This window comes from Malus domestica, chromosome 06, assembly GCF_042453785.1.
Source record: "Malus domestica chromosome 06, GDT2T_hap1".
Taxonomy (NCBI): Eukaryota; Viridiplantae; Streptophyta; class Magnoliopsida; order Rosales; family Rosaceae; genus Malus; species Malus domestica.
Genome location: NC_091666.1, coordinates 24,054,000 through 24,076,875, shown reverse-complemented (window position 1 = coordinate 24,076,875; position 22,876 = coordinate 24,054,000). Strand labels below are relative to the sequence as shown.

The 22,876-nt window shown below is 39.2% G+C and overlaps 4 protein-coding genes across 4 annotated transcripts; 2 read left to right on the top strand and 2 right to left on the bottom strand.

Moving 5' to 3' along the window:
- Positions 1-498: 498 nt before the first annotated feature.
- Positions 499-4,591, bottom strand: LOC103400676 (luminal-binding protein 5-like). Its single transcript, XM_008339343.4, has 8 exons — positions 4,169-4,591; positions 2,953-3,220; positions 2,653-2,867; positions 2,317-2,559; positions 1,755-2,234; positions 1,494-1,648; positions 1,307-1,389; positions 499-1,212 (listed from the first exon to the last, which is right to left on the bottom strand). The coding sequence occupies exons 1-8, from the start codon at positions 4,437-4,439 to the stop codon at positions 711-713; spliced, it is 2,217 nt and encodes a 738-aa protein (XP_008337565.3). The 5' UTR covers positions 4,440-4,591; the 3' UTR covers positions 499-710.
- Positions 4,592-10,723: 6,132 nt separating this feature from the next.
- On the top strand, positions 10,724-15,722 carry LOC103424979 (importin subunit beta-1-like). The gene is made up of 3 exons (XM_008363065.4): positions 10,724-10,969; positions 12,323-14,748; positions 14,850-15,722. The coding sequence occupies exons 2-3, from the start codon at positions 12,329-12,331 to the stop codon at positions 15,046-15,048; spliced, it is 2,619 nt and encodes an 872-aa protein (XP_008361287.3). The 5' UTR covers positions 10,724-10,969; positions 12,323-12,328; the 3' UTR covers positions 15,049-15,722.
- Positions 15,723-16,344: 622 nt separating this feature from the next.
- LOC103424995 (large ribosomal subunit protein eL18y-like) lies at positions 16,345-16,968 on the bottom strand. Its single transcript, XM_029104198.2, has one exon. The coding sequence runs from the start codon at positions 16,966-16,968 to the stop codon at positions 16,345-16,347; it is 624 nt and encodes a 207-aa protein (XP_028960031.2).
- Positions 16,969-19,137: 2,169 nt separating this feature from the next.
- LOC103400673 (beta-amylase 1, chloroplastic-like) lies at positions 19,138-22,409 on the top strand. Its single transcript, XM_008339340.4, has 4 exons — positions 19,138-19,905; positions 20,763-20,973; positions 21,068-21,184; positions 21,345-22,409. Exons 1-4 carry the CDS (start codon positions 19,361-19,363, stop codon positions 22,149-22,151), a joined length of 1,680 nt encoding a protein of 559 aa, XP_008337562.1. The 5' UTR covers positions 19,138-19,360; the 3' UTR covers positions 22,152-22,409.
- The last annotated feature ends 467 nt before the right edge of the window (positions 22,410-22,876 follow it).

Below are 22,876 nucleotides of genomic sequence, written 5' to 3'. Positions count from 1 at the left end.
AGCACAACCCATGAACAAATTTCAGTCTGTATATTGTTATGCATGAAAGAAGAGGTGGAAGGGAATCGGAGCTTACCAAAAAGAGAGAGTGGTGGATTCGGAAGGGAAGGAGCACAGCGATGGCCGATGAGCGATCTCTCAGTCTCAGAGAGCGATCTCTCAATCTCAGAGAGCAAAGTCGTGCGACGATGCGACTTGCGAGAGAGAAGTGAGGAACCTGAGTGCTGAGGGTTTTATTCTAGGACTGTTGAAATTACACAAAAGTCCTCAATAACGGGTCTTAACGGGTGGTTAACAGGTTTCGCGGGTTCACCCAAAATAATCCGTTATTAAACGGGTGATTAACAGATTGACCCGTTAACCACCCAACCCGTTTATCACTCACCCGAATACTAATTTTAACGGATCGGGTTAATGGATCGGATGAAAAATGCCAGGTCTACTTTTAAGAGCATACGCATGATATTAACCAGCAACAAAGACCGACGACAAACCAAATTTTGAAACTGTGTTTTTTTTATCAAAATAATGAAATTACACGTTCTAACAAAAAGACCCGATAAGCCGAGAGAGTCGAAATTCGTCTCCCTCAGCTTCTTCTATTCCCATCGGAAAAATTACAGTAAAAGTCTTCTTCCCCTAAACCTATAACCCCTCTCTCTCCTCACTGCTTCCAACCGTGTTCGATGAAAATGAAATAAACTACTCTTTTAAAGCTCGTCATGTGACTCATCGTCCTCCTCCGAGGCTCCGGCACCACCCGGGGCACCTCCTGACCTCTGGTAGACGGCTGAGATTATGGGGTTGCACACGGCTTCAACCTCCTTGAGCTTCTCGTCATAGTCTTCCTTCTCGGCGGTCTGGTTGTCATCCAACCACTCGAGGGCTTCCTTTGTCGCGGTCTCAATCTTTTCCTTCTCATCGGACTCAAGCTTGTCAGCAAGCTTGTCTTTGTCATTGATCTGGTTCTTCATGTTGTAGACATAGGTCTCGAGGCTGTTGCGGGCATCGATTCTCTCCTTCACCTTCTTGTCTTCCTCGGCAAACTCTTCTGCCTCCTTAACCATGCGGTCAATCTCCTCCTGGCTGAGACGGCCCTTGTCGTTTGTGATGGTGATCTTCTCGGATTTGCCTGTGCCCTTGTCTTCTGCCCTGACGTTCAGGATACCGTTGGCATCCACTTCGAATGTGACTTCGATTTGAGGAGTTCCCCTGTTCACAAGAGAGGAAAGAAATACTGTTAGAATCATTGGAAACAAATGGGTGGCAAATCATAAGGGAAGATTGAATGCCAGCGTATACAGACCTTGGAGCTGGAGGAATTCCGGTAAGATCAAATTTACCAAGGTTCCTGCAATCCTTTGTGAGACTCCTTTCACCCTCGAAGACCTGAGATCAGAGCGGGATAGAATCCATTAAGAAACCGATATCCATTTGCATGAAGACACTAAACTAATCATTTTATCATCATCAAATTGACAAAATACAATTACCTGAATGGAGACGGTTGTCTGCTGATCCTGGTAGGTGGTGAAAACCTGGGATTTCTTGGTTGGGATCACGGTGTTTCTTGGGATAAGCTTGGTCATCACTCCTCCAACAGTTTCAATACCGAGGGTGAGAGGTGCGACGTCAAGGAGAAGAATATCTGAATACCACAGTAAACTTGTCAGTAGTTGCTACAGCAGTTCATCTAATTACCGCTTTATCAAATATATCAAAATTATCTGTATAAGAAGAGAAATGAGTATTACCTTTGGTTTCTTCACCACCCTCTCCACTCAAGATGCTTCCTTGTACAGCGGCACCATAAGCAACAGCCTCATCAGGGTTCACACCCTTGTTTGGCTCCTTGCCATCAAAGTAGTCCTTAAGAAGCTGTTGGACCTTGGGAATCCTGGTACTTCCACCAACAAGCACAATCTCGTCAATCTGGCGCTTCTCCAAGCCAGCGTCGTCCATAGCCTTCTTCACAGGTCCCATGGTCTTTCTGAACAAGTCATTGTTCAACTCTTCGAATCTAGCTCTGGTGAGGGGTTCAGAGAAGTCCACTCCATCGAAAAGGGATTCAATCTCCACACGGACTTGGTGCTGGCTACTGAGTGCTCTCTTGGCACGCTCGGCTTCCCTCCTGAGTTTTCCAAGGGCTCTGTTGTCCTTGCTGATGTCCTTTCCGTGCTTCTTCTTAATCAACTTGATGAAGTACTCCATGATCCTGTGGTCAAAGTCCTCACCTGCAGAGAAGCACACAGACGTCAGCAACCGACCACAATGACAAAATATAAGCAAGTAGTTAAAACAAGAGAGATTTCTCACCTCCCAAATGAGTGTCTCCATTTGTGGAAAGAACCTCGAAAACACCATTATCAATTGTCAAAATACTGACATCAAAAGTTCCACCACCAAGGTCAAAGACAAGGATGTTCTTTTCACCGCCCTTCTTGTCCAAACCATATGCGATGGCGGCTGCAGTTGGTTCATTGATAATCCTAGCAACATTCAGCCCAGCAATCACACCAGCATCCTTGGTTGCCTGTCTTTGGGCATCATTGAAGTATGCTGCGTATTGAAAAGGAAAACAATGTCAGATTTATGACCAATACAATCATATATACTTGGAAGGATATTAGGTTAAATATATGTTTTACTCACCAGGAACAGTAACGACGGCATCCTTGATTTTCTTCCCAAGGAATGCTTCGGCTGTTTCCTTCATCTTAGTCAAAATCATGGCGCTGACCTCTTCGGGGCTGAAAACCTTGGTCTCACCATCCTTGATCCTCACTTGGATATAAGGCTTTCCATCTCTGTTAACAATCTTGTAAGGAACAAGCTTCATGTCTTTCTGAACTTCTTTGTCCTCAAACCTGCCAAAGAATAAGCACCAGTCAGTATTACTTCCAGCCAGCTCAAAAGATTTTAAATCATCAACATACAAAGAAAAGCACATACTTTCGTCCGATAAGTCTCTTGACATCAAAGACAGTCCTTTCAGGGTTCACAGCTGCCTGGTTCTTAGCAGCCTCACCAATCAGTCTCTCACTGTCAGAGAAAGCCACCCATGAAGGGGTGATACGGTTACCCTGGTCATTGGCTATAATTTCCACGTGACCATTCTTGTAAACACCAACACAGGAATAAGTGGTTCCAAGATCAATTCCAATGACTGTTCCCAACTTGGTCGCTTCTTCTTTCGCGATGGAAATTGCAAAAAGGCACCCTGTATTGCAGATCTTTCCATGTTAGTACATATAAGTAGCACATACGGTAAATGATAATAACGTATTGCTTCAAAACAAGAAACCATTGCGTAGTAACACGTAACGTGGTATAATCAATCCACCCGCGTGAATTGGTTATAATAACACAAAACCTAACGTATAAACCCGCTCACCCAATATTATAACACATGCATTGATTATATCACGTGACAATGTTCAATCACCACACGAAATAATTTCCTTCCAAACAAGGCATTGGCACGTCGCGCATTTAGCAAATGACACAACAATTTAACAGAAACTAGCAGCAAGCTGTGCAGTGATTATTATCGTAACATTTATAAAGCATAGTTTCTTAGCAATACAGCCAACAATTCTTATGACATTGCCATAAGAAACGATACCACAACGGTTGCAAGATCTAAGTCTCCTCGCCGTTAGGAAATTCCATTTCTTAACAAAATTCATCAAATTATCAGTTACTAAACCCTAATATCTGATATAAAAATACTAAACATTGTAATTCTTCCCATCTTTCATTTCGATTTCACCTGATGTAAACGAAATCATATGAATAAAATTCAAACAAATATATTTACACAGCCAAATATATCAATCGAATCACTTACGGATCTCAATCATTACACATTTAAATCAAGAACAAACAATTTTATAACTTTTTCAATCCAGCTAGATCTACTCCAACACTTCAACGTAATTATGCATAAAACTATCATCCACTAGTTCAAAAGAACACCAAAATTCACCATCCATTAACAAAAATCCACAAAAAATCCAACCTGGATCCATAAATCTCATCGTTTCCGAGCTCAAAAACATCAATTCACAATCAGATCCACCGCATTTTCCCGATTAAAAACAAGAATCCACAAAATCTCAAACAAAATGCAAAACCAGATCCAGCACTCAGAAACCGAAACACTCACCGAATGTGACGATCGCAAGCACGACGAGAGATCCTCGAGCTCTCCACGAGCCAGCCATGGCGTCTGCGCAGAACGAAAGCTCTCCGCGTCTTCTCTCTGCGTCCGAGATCGTAGTGCAATGAATGATGGCTTCTCTGACCTCTATGGGAATTTGGAGGAGTCCTTGGTGTTTCTGGTTCTCTGTTTCTGAGTGTTGAACCGCGCGTGGTACTCGAGCTTTTATAGGGGGAGATACGTACGCTGTCCGCATCTGTGACTCAGTGTCTGTCATCGGACGATAGCAATTCGTGGAACCATGTCATTTGTGATGAAGTGGACCAATCAGGTTGCGAGGCCTGGGAGCTTGGCCAATCATATTCGACCCTCATGTGGGATGGTCTGGTCCGTTGATCTTGATAAAGGGTGTACGTGTATGGCGAAGATGCGAGAAGTGCTCGTCGCTTAAGAACCCAGTATACCTCAAGGCTAGGGCGAAACGCACCGTATGAAGAACTCTGGGCGATTTCAAACGGTATTGTTTGCTCATCCTACAAATTTAGGTAATAGTTCTAGGGTTTTTTTAGAGAGCTTGGTTATATTTAACCTCATGTTTGGAATTTGTTTTATCACCCTACATTAGACATTGTGCATTAAATTTAGATGTCATTTTGCGCTAACGGGACCAATCAGCTTTCAAGGCCGATTGATTTACTCGATAAAATTAGGTTTACGTACGTTTGGATGGACAAATCACTTTGTTAAAAAGTTGAAGGATCGATGATAGGGACATAGTTAAAAATTTCTTCTAATGGAGGCAACCTGAAAAACAACTAAAAAACCTTACTATTGTATGGCTTATGCCCATATGATAATGTGAATGGTTTTAAATGATGATATATCAAGAATCAGTGCTACAAAATTTTTGTATAGTGATGGAAAGTGGCAAAGTCAAGAGAAAATATTAATGCATGAGAGGCAGGGTTTTTCTGTTGGTATAATAGAAGAAGAGCACTTTTTCTCGTATAATATTTGATATGAGGGCATGCTTGATATTAGATACATATACTTTCTTCAAATATGCAGTCTGCAACTTAACAATGAATTACATGAGTGGGGGCGCTTTTGCCCCAATAAGCTTTCATTAGCTCCATCCATGGTCGATGATATCATTAATGATACTCGAAACTTTCACACATGCTTTGCGTGTGAATTTTTTTTTTTCATATGTATAGATAAAAATTGAACAAACATAGATGCATCAACCATATGTGAAAAATAAAGACTGAGAGTCTTCAAATCATTTACCAATTTGATGTTTAAAAATAAATTATTTAGCTTAATGTGATTTGAGTAGAATTGAATTGATCTCTCAAATGTTTGTTTATGTCTCTCTTAAAAATATATAGTATTGGCAAAATACCTCAGCCTAGGTTTTCAGTTTTTTCTTCAGAGAAAAAATTTATGCATATATATGTCATATGACTCATACGATGTACTCTATAGGTTGGTTAAATACAATTCAAGAAAGAAAGAAAAAGTATGAAAATGCTTCATTTTCATTTTTTAGAAGGCCAAGGCTCCGAATATATAGTGAGTATAGGCTATAATTTGCATGTTGCATGTGCATGAAATTGACAGATTATTCATGCACACATTGGACGTTATTACTACGTAGATTGCGAGTAATATTCATCCAACACGATAAGTATTTAAAAACTAAAACTTTAATCATCAAAATTTTCACAAATAGTCGTTATTTTTACACCAACTTCCCAACTTTTTTTTAGTAAATTTCAATTTTAATTTTATTTATTCCATATATGTTAATAACCAAATTTCATTTTATAATTTCACACCAACTTCCCAGTTTTGATTTTTTTTTGTACCCATCACCAATTTTGATTTTATACAGATTCTATAGTAGTATTTTAGAATTATCCTTTGATACATTCCTATCTATGTACGGTAATTGTATCTCTATATATTGTAGTATTCTAGAATAATAATGGGAAATTTAACGAAAAACTTCTAGTACTGTTCACTTTAACGAAAAGCCACAATTTTACATTAAAAAGTCAATACTATTCACTTCACCCTTTATTTTGTCATTTTCGTTAAAACTCAAAGTTTTCAATGTCACATCCCAGACCGGCTCCACCGTAGCACGATATTGTTCGCTTTCGGTGATGCCCTCACGGTTTTTTGTTTTTGGGAACTCACAAGCAACTTCCTAGTGGGTCACCCATCCTAGGAATGCTCTCGCCCGAACTCGCTTAACTTCGAAGTTCCGATGGAACCCGAAACCAATGAGTTCTAAAAGTCTCGTGCTATAGAAGGTGTGCATGTACGTATAAGGCACATCACCCCCTCTCCGTTGGTCGATGTGGGATGTTACAATCCACCCCCCTTAGGGGCCCGACGTCCTCGTTGGCACACTCGTACCACACGGTAGAGTGGCTTTGATACCATTATATCACATCCCAGACCGGCTCCGCCGTAACACGATATTATCCATTTTGGGTCACGCCCTCATGGTTTTGTTTTTGGGAACTCACGAGCAACTTCACAGTGGGTCACTCATCCTAGGAATATTTTCGCCCGAACTCGCTCAACTTCGGAGTTCCGATGAAACCCGAAGCCAGTGAGTTCTCAAAAGGTCTCGTGCTATAGGAGGTGGGCATGTACATATAAGGCACATCACCCACTCTCCTTTGGTCGATGTGGGATGTTACATTCAAACCTTTTTCATTAGTTTTCCTAATAATCTATGGGTGAAAATATGAGATATAAAAAAAAAATTGTTGTATTCCTAATTTAATTGGGAATATGATTGTGTAAATCCTAGTAAATTCTATTGGATTCTACAATATCTTTTAGATAGTTTTATTGATTGTGATATATTACTTGAAAGACAATGATTCTTCCTTCCTCATTACTACAAATAAAGGCACAATTAGTTAAAATTCAACCATAGTGCGATAAATTCAATTATACTCATATCACATTAAGCTATATAATTTATTTTGAACATCAAATTGCTACAAAATTCACCCAGTTCTCAATTTCTCTCTGCTTGCCGTCCCTCTCACCCTCTCTATAATTCTTTAGTTAAATAGGCCTACAACACATTATCAGCATGCTTATAACGTTGCGTTTTAGGAGAGTTTGTCTATCTTCAATCATGGGAATATTAGGTTTCAATCATTCTTCTTATGATTAACTTTTTATTTATTTAATTAATATACTTGCTATTGGTTCAATTTGTTATTTTCGATGAAATTCCGGATTTCTGATAAGGATCTTGTACAAATTGCATTCAAAGGCTTTATTTCGTTTTTAGCCAATCAAGTTCTTCTAAAACACTAATAGTTGACTGTGTTCATGCATCATGGTGAATATTTTCATGCAATCAAGGGCTGATAAAATATCAAATTTGTTAGTTTTACAATTATACATATCCAAAGATATTCATGACTTCTTCCTAATCAAAGCCCGAACATGTTTCCTATGCTTGGGAGACAAGCAACCCCTTCATGGAATTGGTCCTGTTTACCACTCTATTGCACGTTGAACCACCCAAGTCCGAACTTTACGATTTAGTGAGCCTTAGTTTGGTTTTGCATACACACTTATGGCATTCTGATCACTCTAAATTATACGCGTTAAGGCTTAAAAATTCATGATCATACGATTGCCCTTAACTATTCTTCCAAAAAAGTAATGCCTAAATGCACGCTACTTGAGTGTGTGTATCCTAAAAAGACTAGCTAGTCACCAATAGTAACAGATTCCCTAATGTAGCTTATTAAGCACATATCAACCCAGTGAACAAAATTAAAAGTTGTTAATTGTATTTATAATGCTGATTTTATGTGCTTTTTGTGTTCCCAACATGAAGAAACTATACAACATTTGTTTATTTTGGGGGAATTTTGCCAAGTGTAAGTAGAATTATGTTTTTTCTTAGTCATTTGAATGTTAATATCTAAATGATCTATTAACAAGATTTTATTTGTCAACAAAAAAAGAGTGAAAATATAATTTGATCTTCTATCACACAATAAAATCATGGATAGTAGTGTAATTTTGCACAAACCAAATTTCATTGTTTATAACATCACCCACATGTCATCATATCATCTCTAATTTTTTTTTTTAAAAAAAACCACATTTTCTCAATCTCTTTCTCTATCTCTCCCTTTTTTTTAACTTCTCACTTTTCCATATATTTTTTTTTCTTTTTAAAAATTTTATGTTTATACACACACATAGTGTGTGAACCTAATCTAGTTACTCATTATAATAATTCGATTGCTATTTTTTCTTCTTTTACCAACTCGTCTTGCAAAGAGTTCTTTGAGGCAAATGTGTTGCTTCTAATTCATAATTTAGTGCTAGAAGATGAACACAACTTGGCTGCTGAAAAATCAGCAGCAGCTCCTGTGGCTAACCAATTACAGATGAACACGTGTCTAAGTAATTGATTTTTAAATTACATATTGGACACGTATCTATCTGTGATTTACTAGCAGCAGGAGCTGCTGTTGATTTTTTCAACTGCCAAGTTCTGTCCCTGGAAGATATGCTCAGAGTATTAAATGGATCTTACTTTCCTCAAATATGATCAAAATAAAGTTTGACCTGTCAGTAATGAATCAACAGTATGCAGGATTTTATTATTCATGATGAGAGTTCTATTTTAGCCTATGTTAGGAATGTTAGTGGATCTATTATTTCCGTTGAAATTTGCGACGTTATGAGATGTCTAGAACTTCGTTGATAAAAAAAAAATTAGAAAATGTGCAAGTGGAGGGCGACTCTAAATTTGTCATAGATATTTTTATCTGCGATGTGTAACTCCATGGAGGTGGAAACATCATTGAAGACATTCACATATTGGCACAATGAAAGCTTGAAAAACTTTGTTGCATATGCGATTAGTAGAGGCTTTTGTCTCTAAGTTAGGCTAAATTGTAGTAGAGGTCCTTGAACTATGCTACGAGTTTAGTTTTCGTCCTTGAACTTTACTAGTAATTTCTCACCCATCCTCGAATTATATCATTTTTTAAATAGTAGTCCTTTATGTTAACTCTATCACCTTTTCCATTAAGTTGAGAGATAAAATAGAAATTTCATCAAAAAAAAAAAAGTGAATTTTTCAAAGAGAAAGAGTTGGCTCCTCAAGGATTGAGGAGAAACTCCTTAAAATATCTCGTGACCTATTCACAGAATTTTGTGCTTATAGTTGTAATTTCCTAAGAATTGACTAAACAGTCTTAGTTTTAAGAGTAAATTGTAGCAATGGTCCCTCAACTTTAATCAAATTGGAGCAATGGTCCATCAATTAAAAATCAATTACCATTGGTCCCTCAACTCATGAAAATGCGTAGCTATGGTCATTTTCGTCAACTTCGTTAGAATTTTGTCAAAATAAGTTGTGTTGAAAGGACCATTGCGACAATTGGGGTCCCTCAACTCATCAAAACGTGTAGTTATGATCATTTTCGTCAACTTCGTCAGAATTTTGTCAAAATGAGTTATGTTGGAAGGACCATTACTATAATTGAGTTAAAGTTAAGGGACCATTGCTCCAATTGAGTCAAAGTTGAGGGACCAATGGTAATAGATTTTTAGTTGAGGGACCATTGCTACAATTTACTCTAGTTTTAATTGGTATTTTATAGAGATAATCTTTACCTAATAATTTATAATATGAACTATTTTGAGCATAAGTACGAAATTCTGTGAGTAGACCACGAAGTGTTTTGATGAGGAACTCCTCCTTAACTTTTTAAGGAGCCAAGCTCTTCTCAATTTTAAATAAATTAGATTGTTTTTTTTATGAATAGACCACTATACCCTTAAGTTTGACGGAAAAGAAGACAAATTTGGCGGAAGGATCATTCATGCAATGTATAAGTTACGTTAGAGAATGAGAGAAACGAATATGAAGAGTTCAAAGACAAAAACTAAACATGAGGTAACATTTTAAAAACTTTGCTGATAAATGAAATTACGAAGAAGTGCAAGTGGAGAACGACTCTAAGTCCGTCATTGATATTATTGTTGTGCAATGAGTGACTCCGTGGAAGTCGAAAGTCATCATTGAAAACATTCACATCTTGGCACAATGAAAGCCTAAAAAACTGATTAGCATGAGAATTGACGTTTAAATGGTAGGTGACAGAGAGAGTCTCATTACTCCTTAGCATTTCTCATGTTTAAATACAATGTATAAATTGCAGTTGAACACAAATGTGAGAATACAACATGTAAATTACAAAATGATTTTTTTTTTTTTTTTGAAACATACAAAATGAATTTTTTTAGCAAACACTGATTAGCGCCTTTCATTAGCGCCTTTCAGCGGATCAAACCCCATACAAAATTAAATAAACAACTGTAATAATAACGGTGCTAAATAATACAGTGACAACCAATCCCACACGTCCCACAATAACGTACGAACCACGCCCAATCAAACCACGGCCAGCCCAAGCCCATCCTCGCCAAAACCCGTGGCCCCACCAAACCGCCTCGCCTCCAATCCCCTTCTCCCTCCTTCTTAAACCAGACGCTCACACTCGCCGAAGACCCCGCGTGGAAACCCTGGAGAAATCATAAAAACAAGATATCGTTGTTTTTCGCAAATCCCAGCTTTTACAATATTGGCATATTTGCTTTTGTTCCCACACTCTGCTAGGGTTTTCAGAGTCGCCGCGCTTCTGCTCTCCTCCTCCGTCTTCTTCTTCCGTCAACTCGGTCTTCGACTCGGATTGATCACTTGATCGCTCTCTCACCGAGTCCACCCACCAACTCGGAGTAAGTTCGAATTTCGATCCTCCATTTTTGTGTACATTTAGTGGCACTTCTGCGTTTTCCGATTCCAGTTTTCTCGCTGTGATCTGAAATCTTTGATCCGAGATTTGGATTAGTTGTTTGCTTATTCTGTTAATTCTTTGTATTAGAATCAATCAGTAATTTTGTAACTTTTTTGTTATTGAAATTCAAATGTTGTTTGGGGAAAAGTGGAGGAGTCCATAATTTTGAATATCCGATTGTTTTTAGGGTTTTGAAAGTTATCCGTGCTCAGTGTGCACCGTATGATGCTATTACTTTTTCGTTTCCGCTCAGTTGGGAAGCTTTTTCGGAATAGTTAACAAAGAGAAATGTTATGCTTGATAAGTTTTTGGTTGTGTTTTCGTTTCGGCTAGCGAAACTAGGTTTTTATGAGGTTTAGTGAAGGGGGTTAGTAAGTTTGAATTTCGATCCTCTCTTTTGTGTAATGTTTATTTGCATTTTTGTGTTTTCTGATTAGTGATTACAGTTTTCTCGCTCAGATATGAAATCTTTGATCCGAGATTTGCAATTGTTTTCTGCTTGTTCTGTTAATTTTGATCTTAGAATTAGGCTGTTTGTGTCTGATCAATTCAAATTATGTACACTGTAGACTGCTTTACTAGTTTCGTGTTGCTAAGTTGGGAAGCGTTTTGGGAATAGATAACAAGGAGAATTATATGCTTGATAAGTTGCTAGTTTCGGTTATCAAAACTAGGGTTTTATGTGGATTAGTAAAGGAGGTTTTTTTCTTCTAATTGTCGTTGAGTGATTTTTTTTCCTAATTTTGTTGTAATATGGAATGCGTTCAAATTTTTACTTGGGTGTTGTGAGTAGGGGTGATTAATGGATGCATAGGATTATTGTCTGTCACTCGGTAATAGTTCTGATAAATAAGCTGGGGATACTCTGTGATATATTTTGGATTATCAGGATTACTTTCTATCACTGAGTTGTGTGCCGAATGTCCTGATACCCTCTCTCTTAAAGCTCTGTTCCTCTGAGTTGTCCTGATACCTCTATGCGTTTGATATTTGTACTAATTGTATGATTTGAACTGCTAGTTGAATCATAGACAAGATGATTTGTTGGTTGATTCAAGGTTTATTTCATTTGCCTGAAATGCCTTTTCTTCGTTGGATAACAAAAATGGTTTATGTAAAGAGTTCCATAATGTTCAGTGCTACTTGGTTAGGGCATAGCAGCATATGCCTTCTCCCTAAACGTGATTTATAAGATATATTTATAGAACTTAACAAAGTTTAGTTCTACGTGGTGCATATATGATTACAATTTGTTTTGGTGTCATTAATAATTTGATTGGATTATTGATTACAGATTCAAATGGCGATGGAAGTTACCCAAATACTTTTAAATGCACAAGCAGTTGATGGGAATGTACGCAAGCATGCAGAAGATAGCCTCAGACAGTTTCAAGAACAAAATCTTCCAAGTTTCTTGCTCTCTCTTGCTGGAGAATTGGCCAATGATGAGAAGCCTGTTGAGAGTCGTAAACTAGCGGGCTTGATCCTCAAGAATGCTTTGGATGCCAAAGAACAACATAGGAAGTTTGAGCTCGGACAAAGATGGTTGTCCTTAGACCCATCTGTGAAGGCCCAGATCAGAGCTTGTTTGTTAAAGACCCTTTCTTCTCCTGCCCATGATGCTCGGTCAACTGCATCTCAAGTTGTTGCAAAGCTTGCCGGGATTGAGTTGCCACTCAAACAGTGGCCTGAACTGATAGAAGCTCTATTGTCAAATAATAATCAACTTCCAGCTCATACCAGACAGGCAACTCTTGAAACTCTTGGGTACATATGCGAGGAAGTATCCCCAGATGTTATAGAGCAAGAGCAAGTGAATAAAATGCTTACTGCTGTAGTTCAGGGCATGAACTCTACCGAGACTAACAATGATGTCAGGCTTGCTGCCACTAGAGCTTTGCATAACGCTTTGGGTTTTGCTCAGGCAAATTTCTCCAATGATATGGAGCGTGACTACATAGTAAGAGTTGTATGTGAGGCTACTCTTTCCCCTGAAGTGAAGATTCGACAGGCAGCCTTCGAGTGTTTGGTTTCTATATCTTCAACCTATTATGAGAAGTTGGCTCCGTACATCCAAGATATATTTAGCATCACTGCTAAGGCTGTGAAGGAAGATGAGGAACCTGTTGCACTTCAAGCCATTGAGTTTTGGAGTTCAATCTGCGACGAGGAGATTGACATATTAGAAGAATATGGGGGGGATTTTTCTGGGGATTCTTCTATTCCATGCTTTTACTTTATCAAGCAAGCACTTCCTGCCCTAATTCCTTTATTATTGGAGACTCTTCTTAAGCAAGAAGAGGATCAGGATCAGGATGAAGTGGCCTGGAATGTTGCAATGGCTGGTGGAACTTGCTTGGGCTTGGTAGCACGGACAGTTGGAGATGATGTTGTTCCACTTGTAATGCCATTTATTGAGGAGAATATTACAAAGCCAGATTGGAGGCAGAGGGAGGCAGCCACTTACGCATTTGGTTCAATTTTGGAAGGTCCATCCCCTGACAAGCTCATGCCTCTTGTCAATGTTGCTCTGAGTTTCATGCTAAATGCTTTGACGAATGATCCAAATAACCATGTGAAGGACACTACTGGTTGGACTCTTGGAAGAATTTTTGAATTTCTTCATGGGTCAACTTTGGAGACACCCATAATAACCCAAGCGAATTGCCAACAGATTATCACAGTTCTTCTTCAGAGCATGAAGGATGTTCCAAATGTGGCTGAGAAAGCTTGTGGTGCACTCTATTTTCTGGCCCAGGGTTTTGAGGATGCAGAACCTTCCTCCTCCCCTCTGACTTCCTTTTTCCAGGAGATAGCCCAGGCCCTTCTGGATGTTACTCACCGAGAAGATGCTGGCGAATCCCGCTTGCGAACTGCAGCTTATGAGGCTCTGAATGAAGTTGTAAGATGTTCCACTGATGAGACTGCTCCATTGGTGATGCAATTAGTTCCTGTCATAATGATGGAACTCCACCAGACTCTTGAGGCGCAAAAGCTTTCAGCTGATGAGAGGGAGAAGCAGAATGAATTACAAGGCCTTCTTTGCGGTTGCTTGCAGGTCATCATACAGAAGCTAGGGTCATCTGAACCAACAAAATATGTCTTCATGCAGTATGCTGACCAGTTGATGGGTCTGTTCTTGAGAGTATTTGCCAGTAAAAGTGCGACAGCTCATGAGGAGGCCATGCTTGCCATTGGAGCTCTTGTCTACTCAACAGGCTCTGATTTTGCCAAGTACATGACCGAGTTTTATAAATATTTGGAAATGGGTCTCCAGAATTTTGAGGACTATCAGGTTTGCGCCATCACCGTTGGTGTGGTGGGGGATGTATGCAGGGCTTTGGAGGATAAAGTATTACCTTATTGTGATGGGATAATGACCCAGCTCCTCAAGGATTTGTCCAGCAACCAGTTGCACCGATCAGTGAAACCTCCCATATTTTCATGCTTTGGTGACCTAGCTTTGGCAATTGGGGAGAATTTTGAGAAGTATTTGATGTATGCTATGCCCATGCTTCAGAGTGCCGCAGAGCTATCTACCCATACATCAGGTGTCGATGATGATATGATAGAGTACACAAATACATTGAGAAATGGAATTATGGAGGCGTACTCTGGTATCTTGCAAGGATTTAAGGGCTCCCCAAAGACCCAATTGTTGATGCCGTATGCACCTCATGTTCTCCAGTTCTTGGATAGTTTATACATAGAGAAGGACATGTAAGACCTTCTGGAACCTTTCGTTTATAATTGTTTTCTTTTGCTTCCGCCTCATATTAGTTTCTGGTATTTATTTCTGGATTTTTTGTTTGCTTTTTCAGGGATGATCTGGTGATAAAGACTGCCATTGGGCTACTTGGAGATCTCGCTGATACGCTGGGTAGTGCTGTCGGTCCGCTAATTCTGCAATCTATGTCAGCCAAAGAGTTCCTAAATGAATGTCTTATGTCAGATGATCCTTCGATAAAGGAATCTGCAGAATGGGTTAAGATCGCTATCAGTCGGGCAACTAACTTTTGAGGCGACTGCTGCTTAGCATATTCTCGTTCGTACATGCATTTGGGTGTCATGAGTCGGGGTCTGGGATTGCATATCATGAGAGTCAGGTCATCACCATTTTTGGGCTGATACGTTTGCGTCAATGGCAGTCAGTATACCAAATCAGCATCGGGGAGTCAGTTTTTTCGTCTTATTTTTTAATTATATTTTGCTTGCATTGCATCGGAGGAAGTTGGCGGTGATGACTTCTGTGTCTCTGCTATCTTGGCAGAAAAAGATGAATAGAAAACAGAAACTGGTCCAATGGTATCGGAGAAATGAGATATAAAAAGTTACCCCATCATGCCCCCACCGCTGCTGTCTTCTGTATGCCGGGAGAATAGCTGTTCCGTCTGAAGTCGATGGTGGTAAAGGTTTTGAGCAGCAGTTCTGTAAAGTGTCTGGATCTTTGGCCTTCTCCGTTCTTCACCGGAATTTGGTGTCTGAAAGTCCTTGTTGCATTGTTACATCATACGTCAAGTTGTCATAGAGTTTTGTAGCCCTGTATACTCGCGTGTTATGTAGGATCGGCGAGGTCCGCATAATATTTGGGCAAGATTCATGCATATTTTAGTCATATTTAAGTCATATTGTTGTACTCACAGGAAAATTTCTCAAGTCAAATGTTAAATCTCATGCATTTTGTTCATATGAAAGTTCTTCTTCTGCTGCTTTTTTATGGCCTGGGATTGGATTTTGTAAAGCTTTGTGTTTCTATTTTCGTCGGATCCGGGCTGTCTTGTTGCTTTGATCTTGTCAAAGATAGATTCGTTAAATGGTCTTTGAAATTAGACCTTAGACCTTCTTAATATCTTCCGATGCAAGTCTATGGAAGTAATACTGCAGCCCAATTTGATTTTATTTTACTTCTTTTTTATTGGTTAGAAAGGAGGGCTTCGAAAAGGTGGATTGATGTAAAATGCCAAAATTGCGAACTCGGATCAAATTACCTCAATTGCCATCAAGTGAGAAACTTGATGAAATAAAAGGCGTGAGGATTAAATATGGGACTTAGTTCAAATTTTGGAAAGTGAAGTTGTTGACCCTAGAAGATGCATGGAGTATTTATCATTAATAGCTAAAATTTAACATCTAATTTCATAAATGTCACTTTTTATAAACACTTTCAAATATAACAGAAAACTCATGTGAATAGATCTAAATACCCTCAAAACTCATTTACATAAAGAAGCCAAAACACTTTAATAAATCTCCTCGGCATTGTTGTTCAAAGTGCGAGGCTGCTAGCGAAGTTGGTAATATCAAACTTTTGCAAGTTTATGAAAGATCAATCCTAACCGGCTTAAACTCTAAAGCAAAAATGGATTCCAAAAATAGCATTTTCAATCCTAACTCCTTGCTGTTCCTCTTTCCTCTAGCCTTCTCAAACTTCCATCCCTTGGACCGCACATAAGGTTTAGTGTGGTTGTGTGGCACACCAGGAGCTGGACTGAAGTGCTTCACTACTTCACGAGAATTCTTAGGACCTCTGAGGAGAACCATGTTCTGACCTAATCGTGCTCTTAAAGCAAGCTGATCAAATGTCAAGCACTCTCCTCTTGGCTTCTCAATCCTAGCCTTCGCAATCTCCTTGCTTCCAGTCTTCCAGACAAGAAAACAGTACAGCTTGACGAGAAGCTTGAGATAGATATCATCGGACTTGAGCACAGTGTGATTCGTCTTCTTGCTCTTACCTCTTGCCACGAATTGATCCCTATTGTTGCCATTGTTGTTGAAGCTTGGGTGCTCGGGATGCTGCTTCGAAAGAGTGATTGCCCCCAAGGACTTGTACCCATGAGAAAGGCTTTTAATGGTACTTTCATTGCTGGGAGTAATTTGTTGCCAGTGGTTACGACAAGGAAGATGGGAACAATATGAGGGTTGTGTAGATCTTATGCTCATGGTTGTTGGTTCTTGGCTAACTTTGACTTTTTTCTCATTGAATTTAGTTTATGTTTTTTTTTTAAATTAATTTGGAGGGTATTTAAGTCTATTTAAGTGGATTTTCTGTTATTTTTGAAAGATTTTATAAAAAGTGACATTTATGAAATTGAGTGTTAAATTTTGGTTATTATCAATAAAAACTCAGATGCAAAGGTGGCGCTCAGACTGAGCAACTAGTGAGCAAATTACATACTTTTAGTGAGCTAATTAAATTAATCAATGTAGTGGTGTAATGTCGAATACGTTGCTGACTTTTGCACTAAGCAATTATGGCTGATGAAGGAACCCTCTCGGCTCAGGGTTTTAGAACTTGAAGACAAGGTTATTCAGTTAACTATGGCACCAAGTTCGGCAGCTTCACCTATATTTGTGAAATATAGGTGTGCCGAATCGGTATCAAGCTATAAGAGCAAAAATACTCAAAGGAAGTGAGTGTCTTTATCTTGAATGTCGTTTGACCGTTTGTATGTCGAACTCTGAAGTGCACTTGGGAGTAACCAATCATTGAACATATCACTTCCCTGGAAAGCTGATGAAGTGACCTATTTGGGTGAAAGAATTGTAAACTTTTTGTCAATTGTGACTTGGATAGATAAGCAAACAAAACATAAGTAGTGTTGTTAATTCAAACTGAAGTTGCTCCTCGATCACTTAATTCTACGGCTCCAGTGGTGATAATCCACACTAAACGTGTTGTTGGTTGAGCACAGTACTGCTAATCCAAACTGAAAGTATGTTGATGAGAGGCTTACGATAATTAATATTTTTCTCACGGTGAAAAGATTTCGCGTAGAGTATTTAAGTTATTATTTGAGTTGAAGGGCCTCTCTACGTTGCAAATCACTTATTTATAAGGCTGAATATGCTTTGGATGATAAGCTTGAGAAGCAATTTCGATTGCACCATGCCTCTTGGAACTTTATCTCATTCTCTCCTTCCTAATTAACAGAGCATCCATGCATAAAGAATCTGGTTGCATAAAAGACCAAATTCTTTTTTTTTTTAAGAGGACAACTGGTGGCAAGTCACGGTTATCCATTTTTTTCAGAAGTCAAAAAGACTCACAAAGACATTTCAGCATTCTCTGGCCACAAGTCTGGCATCTACACCAGAATTATACCATTTGATGCTTCCAGATTTTATCCAAGTATCTTGCATAGGAAAATGTCAAAATAATTCCAGTATACCATTAATTGATAATTACAACGATTAAATCATTATAATATTATATTATCTGTCAAAAAAAAAATTGGAAGTTATCTTAACAACTTCTCTATCATAAGCTGACGATACAAAGTCGGGTCCAAACATCACACTACTGGGCCAAAACTACCGAAACTCAATTCGGCCGAAAATTTAAATTTAGGTACAATAAAAGTATAATTCCAAGTGACTTGGTGAATTTACAATGCCCGAATATGCCAAACTGCCAATTACTTGTTTGCTCAACTTTTGAAGAGCAACTTACATAAAATAGATTTACTGTCACGATGTTTTCGTTCAATAATGTAATGTCTTTTAGAAAGAATCTACACATAACATTATATATAGGGGTCGGAATGCCACGTTGATAATAAATTAGTCTTATATAAGCCCTCTACGTTGATACCCAAACAGTAAATCTTCTTTATTTATCGTCTATTTATATTATAACACGTGAGTTTGTGACACTGCAATTTTTGTTAGTTATCAAAAAACCAAATTACAACATCAACCAATGCTTAAAATATCTACAAAATTGTCGATAGTTTCGTCAAAATAGCGAGGTATAGGAAAACATTGAATATCGACGATATTCACCGATTAACTACCTAAAATTTGCTGAAACTTATTGTAGATTTCAAACTTTTGAAAAATTTTAAAGAAAATTTTCTTTAGTTTCGACCTAATATGAATGAGTTGGTATACTCATACCATTATAAATTTCCATAATTTTTATCAAAGACAACTGATATCAATATATTCATCAACATTTTCATATATTTACGTATGGATACTTCCAGTTAGATCGGTGCTTGGATATTATACGCATGTCGGCATAGGCGATAAGAAACAAATGGGCTTGGATAGTATAGGCATGTCGGCATAGGCGATAAGAAACAAATGGGCCTAATAACAAAAGCCCATATTCCCCGAAAATGCTATAATTTGGTAGTATCTCTCTCTCTCTCTCTCCCTCTCCCCTCTCGAGCCCTGGCTGTGGGACGTGCGAGTGTGTACCTACACCCGCGTACGCGTTCGCACCGCAAACGCAATTTCCGTCACCGTCTCTCCTTCGCTCATTCGTTTCTCCCAAAAAAACCACCACACACCACCATTTTTCGATTCCCGAAGGCCTGAGCCTCCATCAATGGCGATCGCATCTCCATCCCCTCCGACCTTCTCCGCCTCCTTCTGCCGCACCCGTACCGAGCCTCCCTCCACCTTCACTCGCATCCCTTCCATTTTCTCCCGCGCTCACCGACCCAAGCCTCACCCCCTAACTCGCCGGCTTGCCCTTTCCGCTCGGCTCAACTCGTCCATATCTTCCGCTGCCGGCGGCTCGGTCTCGCCGGACAACGGCGACCTCCAGTACGAGCTCTTCCACGGCTTCTCGCAGCAGCGTCGCCGGAGAGGATCGCCGGTGTTCGTCACGCTGCCTGTGGATTCCGTGGGGTCACGGGGCGCAGTCCGGAGGCCCAAGGCCATGGTTCAGTCGTTGAAGGCCCTCGCCGCGGCCGGAGTGGAAGGCGTGGTCATGGAGGTGTGGTGGGGCCTGGTGGAGAGGGATCAGCCTATGCTTTACAATTGGGAAGGCTACTTGGAGATCGTATCTCTGGCTCGACGCTGCGGGTTGAAGGTTCGGGCCGTCTTGGCGTTTCATCAGTGCGGCACTGGGCCGGAGGACTCTCATTGGTTAGTTTTGTATTTGTTTTCTCAGGTTTCAATTAATTTAATTTAATCGTGTTATTTATATGACTAATTGGTCTTTATTTACTCCGTTTTCTTTATTTGTATTGGATATGTATTTTTTTAATGGGATTAATTTGCTTGCTGTTTGGAATCTTAAATACAACAATTAAACAGTATAATTATGTATTGTATTGTTTGTTTTGGCCAATTGTGTTTTTTGAGGATTGGGTATACTGCAAATTTTGAACTTGAAATATGAAATGAATGGTTTGTCACCCTATAAGGATTCATTGGTTCCAGGAAAATCTGCAGCGATTTTCTTTTAATCCTTATAGATTTTGTCTCCGCGATAATAAATGATCTAAAGCGGATTCATTGGTTGTAATTGTTTGAAGATTTGAGATAATAAATGATCTAAGGCGGATTCATTGGTTGTAATCGTTTGAAGATTGAGATATACCAATTAAAGTCTAAAGTCCATAGTATTGTAAACAATTCGCAGGTGATATTCGTTCTAGTCTTTAGATATTCGGAGATATCTTGAGTGTCCTCGTATTTGGATCAAATGAATTATTACTTACATGGGCACAGATTGCTTGATCTTCGTGGAACTTTGAGATATAGCTCGAGACTTAAAGGTAGCAATTAAGACCAGTTGGCTGATGTACCTTCTCTGGCATTTTGTTGTGCTGTTTCACCGAACTTTATTTGCTTCTTACATATCATTTACAACTTATGAGGTGAGTGATTTTTTAGAGATTGAGTTGGGCCACTGCCATTAGCCGCTTTTTTCATGAATGTTCTGTTGGCTAGTTTATAACCTACTTGCATGCTGAATCTTGTCCTTTTGTGCACTGAAGGATTCCTCTTCCTCTGTGGGTACTGGAGGAGATTGATAGGGATCCAGATTTAGTATATTCGGACAGATTTGGAAGAAGAAATGTGGAATACCTTTCTCTCGGGTGTGATATGCTTCCTGTTCTGCGGGGACGTTCACCAGTCCAAGCATATGCAGATTTTATGAGGAACTTCAGAGACACTTTTAGACCTTTTTTCGGTCTTGTCATAACAGTAAGATAATACGAAGTGAATGGTTGAGCACATCAAGGCTGTAGTCATATTTGTATAATCCTCAAAAGTTAAATTAAGCAATCTCCTCTTGCAGGGAATTCAAGTTGGGATGGGTCCTGCTGGTGAATTAAGATACCCTTCCTGCCCTACCCAGAAGTTAACATGGGCTTGGCGATCTCGTGAGCTTGGAGAGTTTCAGTGTTATGACAAGGTAGGAGGGAATGCTAAACTTCATTTACTAGCTAATACTTGGATTTCTGTCTATGCCTGAATGAGGATGCACTAGTGACCGTCGTTGCTACTCATTTGACCTGATAATCGTATTATTTTCCCCTGTATTGATTCAGTTTTCTCTTTAATTTTCTGGCCAGTATATGCTTGCATCTCTCAATGCATGTGCAAGAGAGATTGGGATTCCCGAATGGGGAAATGGGGGCCCTATTGGTGCTGCCAATTTGATGCAGGATCCTGAACTGACAGAGTTCTTCAGAAGTGATGATGGATCCTGGAATACATCATATGGTACATTTTTTCTTGAATGGTACTCGGGAATGCTGCTTCTGCATGGAGAAAGGATATGCAGGGAAGCCGAGACCATTTTCCGGGGTACAGAGGCTAGTACATCAGTAAAATTAGCTGGGATGCACTGGCATTATCGCACTAAATCTCACCCATCAGAGTTAACAGCTGGCTATTTCAATACTTCAACAAGAGACGGATACTTACCAATTGTTCGCATGTTGGCAAAGTACGGCTTTACTTTGTGCTGCTCATGTTTTGAATTGCAAGATGTGGAAGAGAGGAAGATGAACGCAGTCAGCAGCCCGGAAAGCCTTCTCAGACAGCTGCTCTCAGCTGCTAGGGTATGTGATATACCCTTGGAAGGTGAAACTTCTGCAGCCAGATTGGACAGCCAATCGCTTCAACAGGTGGTAAGGATGTCAAAGTATTACTCATCTGGTCTAGAAAAACCCTCTTTTTCGTTCAACTTTGTGAGGATGGACAAGAACATGTTCGAATTTCATAACTGGGTCCATTTTACTCGTTTTGTGAGGCAAATGTCTGATGCCAACGCCTTTCGAGCCAAGCTAGAAGTTGATGCAATGCCTGATACACGTCGGTCTCCCACTTCCCTTTCAGATGTTGCGAAATTTGGAATGGCTTCTGCATATTGTTAGGGACCGATTGTCGACCACTTACATCATTCATAACAAATGTTATATTCTTACACCCCCTGTTCCGCGTTTGATGTGAATACGTAGTAATGCGTCAGTTTCCCGTCGGTAATTCTGTTAATTACAGTTCTTCTGCAGAGAGTTGATACATTGTGTTGTAAATTTGTAATAGCATCATTGCCTTCCTCATATTTTAAGAATGGTTGGCCTATCGTTAGCTCAACTGTAATTCAAACAATAAAAATCTTTTTTCTACTTAAAGCTGATATTTATCGTGAAATTTCAGAGTTTAAGGTGTTAATTTTTGTTGGGGCCAAAATGCTCGAACCTGCGTGGCCTCCGATTGAAATGTAAATTGTACAAGAAGTATACGAGGAAAGAAAAATGAAAACTATTTTTCCCCGCTCTCACCACCTTGCGATATCTCGTATGTTCTTCATATACTTTTCTCAATAAAAACTAAATACTAAAAACGAAATAGCTATCGATGATATCATTTGTATTGCAAAGTGTTTCTGTTTCCCCCATGAGCTCTAAAGGCAAAATGCTTATAGCTTTTTTATTCACTCTTTTTAAGAACGTTTTATTCACATGTTATGACTTATTTTCAAAAAATTAGTGATGCACACATCATGCTTTAACCAATGGTTCAAAGGGTACAAAAAATTGGTGTAAATATAAAAAGAGTTAGAGAGGAGAATAAATAAACTTTAGAGCTAACTTCATTT

Bases quoted from the DNA above. Each gene is read 5' to 3' on its own strand.
- LOC103400676 (XM_008339343.4), bottom strand. From the start codon at position 4,439: ATGACAGACACTGAGTCACAGATGCGGACAGCGTACGTATCTCCCCCT. The intron at 2,235-2,316 runs GTGAGAAATCTC...GCTTCTCTGCAG, and splicing joins TGGAGACACTCATTTGGGAG to GTGAGGACTTTGACCACAGG. The intron at 1,649-1,754 runs GTAATACTCATT...TGTGGTATTCAG, and splicing joins GGGTGGTGAAGAAACCAAAG to ATATTCTTCTCCTTGACGTC.
- LOC103424979 (XM_008363065.4), top strand. From the start codon at position 12,329: ATGGCGATGGAAGTTACCCAAATACTTTTAAATGCACAAGCAGTTGAT. The intron at 14,749-14,849 runs GTAAGACCTTCT...TTGCTTTTTCAG, and splicing joins TTATACATAGAGAAGGACAT to GGATGATCTGGTGATAAAGA.
- LOC103424995 (XM_029104198.2), bottom strand. From the start codon at position 16,968: ATGAGCATAAGATCTACACAACCCTCATATTGTTCCCATCTTCCTTGT.
- LOC103400673 (XM_008339340.4), top strand. From the start codon at position 19,361: ATGGCGATCGCATCTCCATCCCCTCCGACCTTCTCCGCCTCCTTCTGC. The intron at 19,906-20,762 runs GTTAGTTTTGTA...TGTGCACTGAAG, and splicing joins GGGCCGGAGGACTCTCATTG to GATTCCTCTTCCTCTGTGGG. The intron at 20,974-21,067 runs GTAAGATAATAC...CTCCTCTTGCAG, and splicing joins TTTTCGGTCTTGTCATAACA to GGAATTCAAGTTGGGATGGG.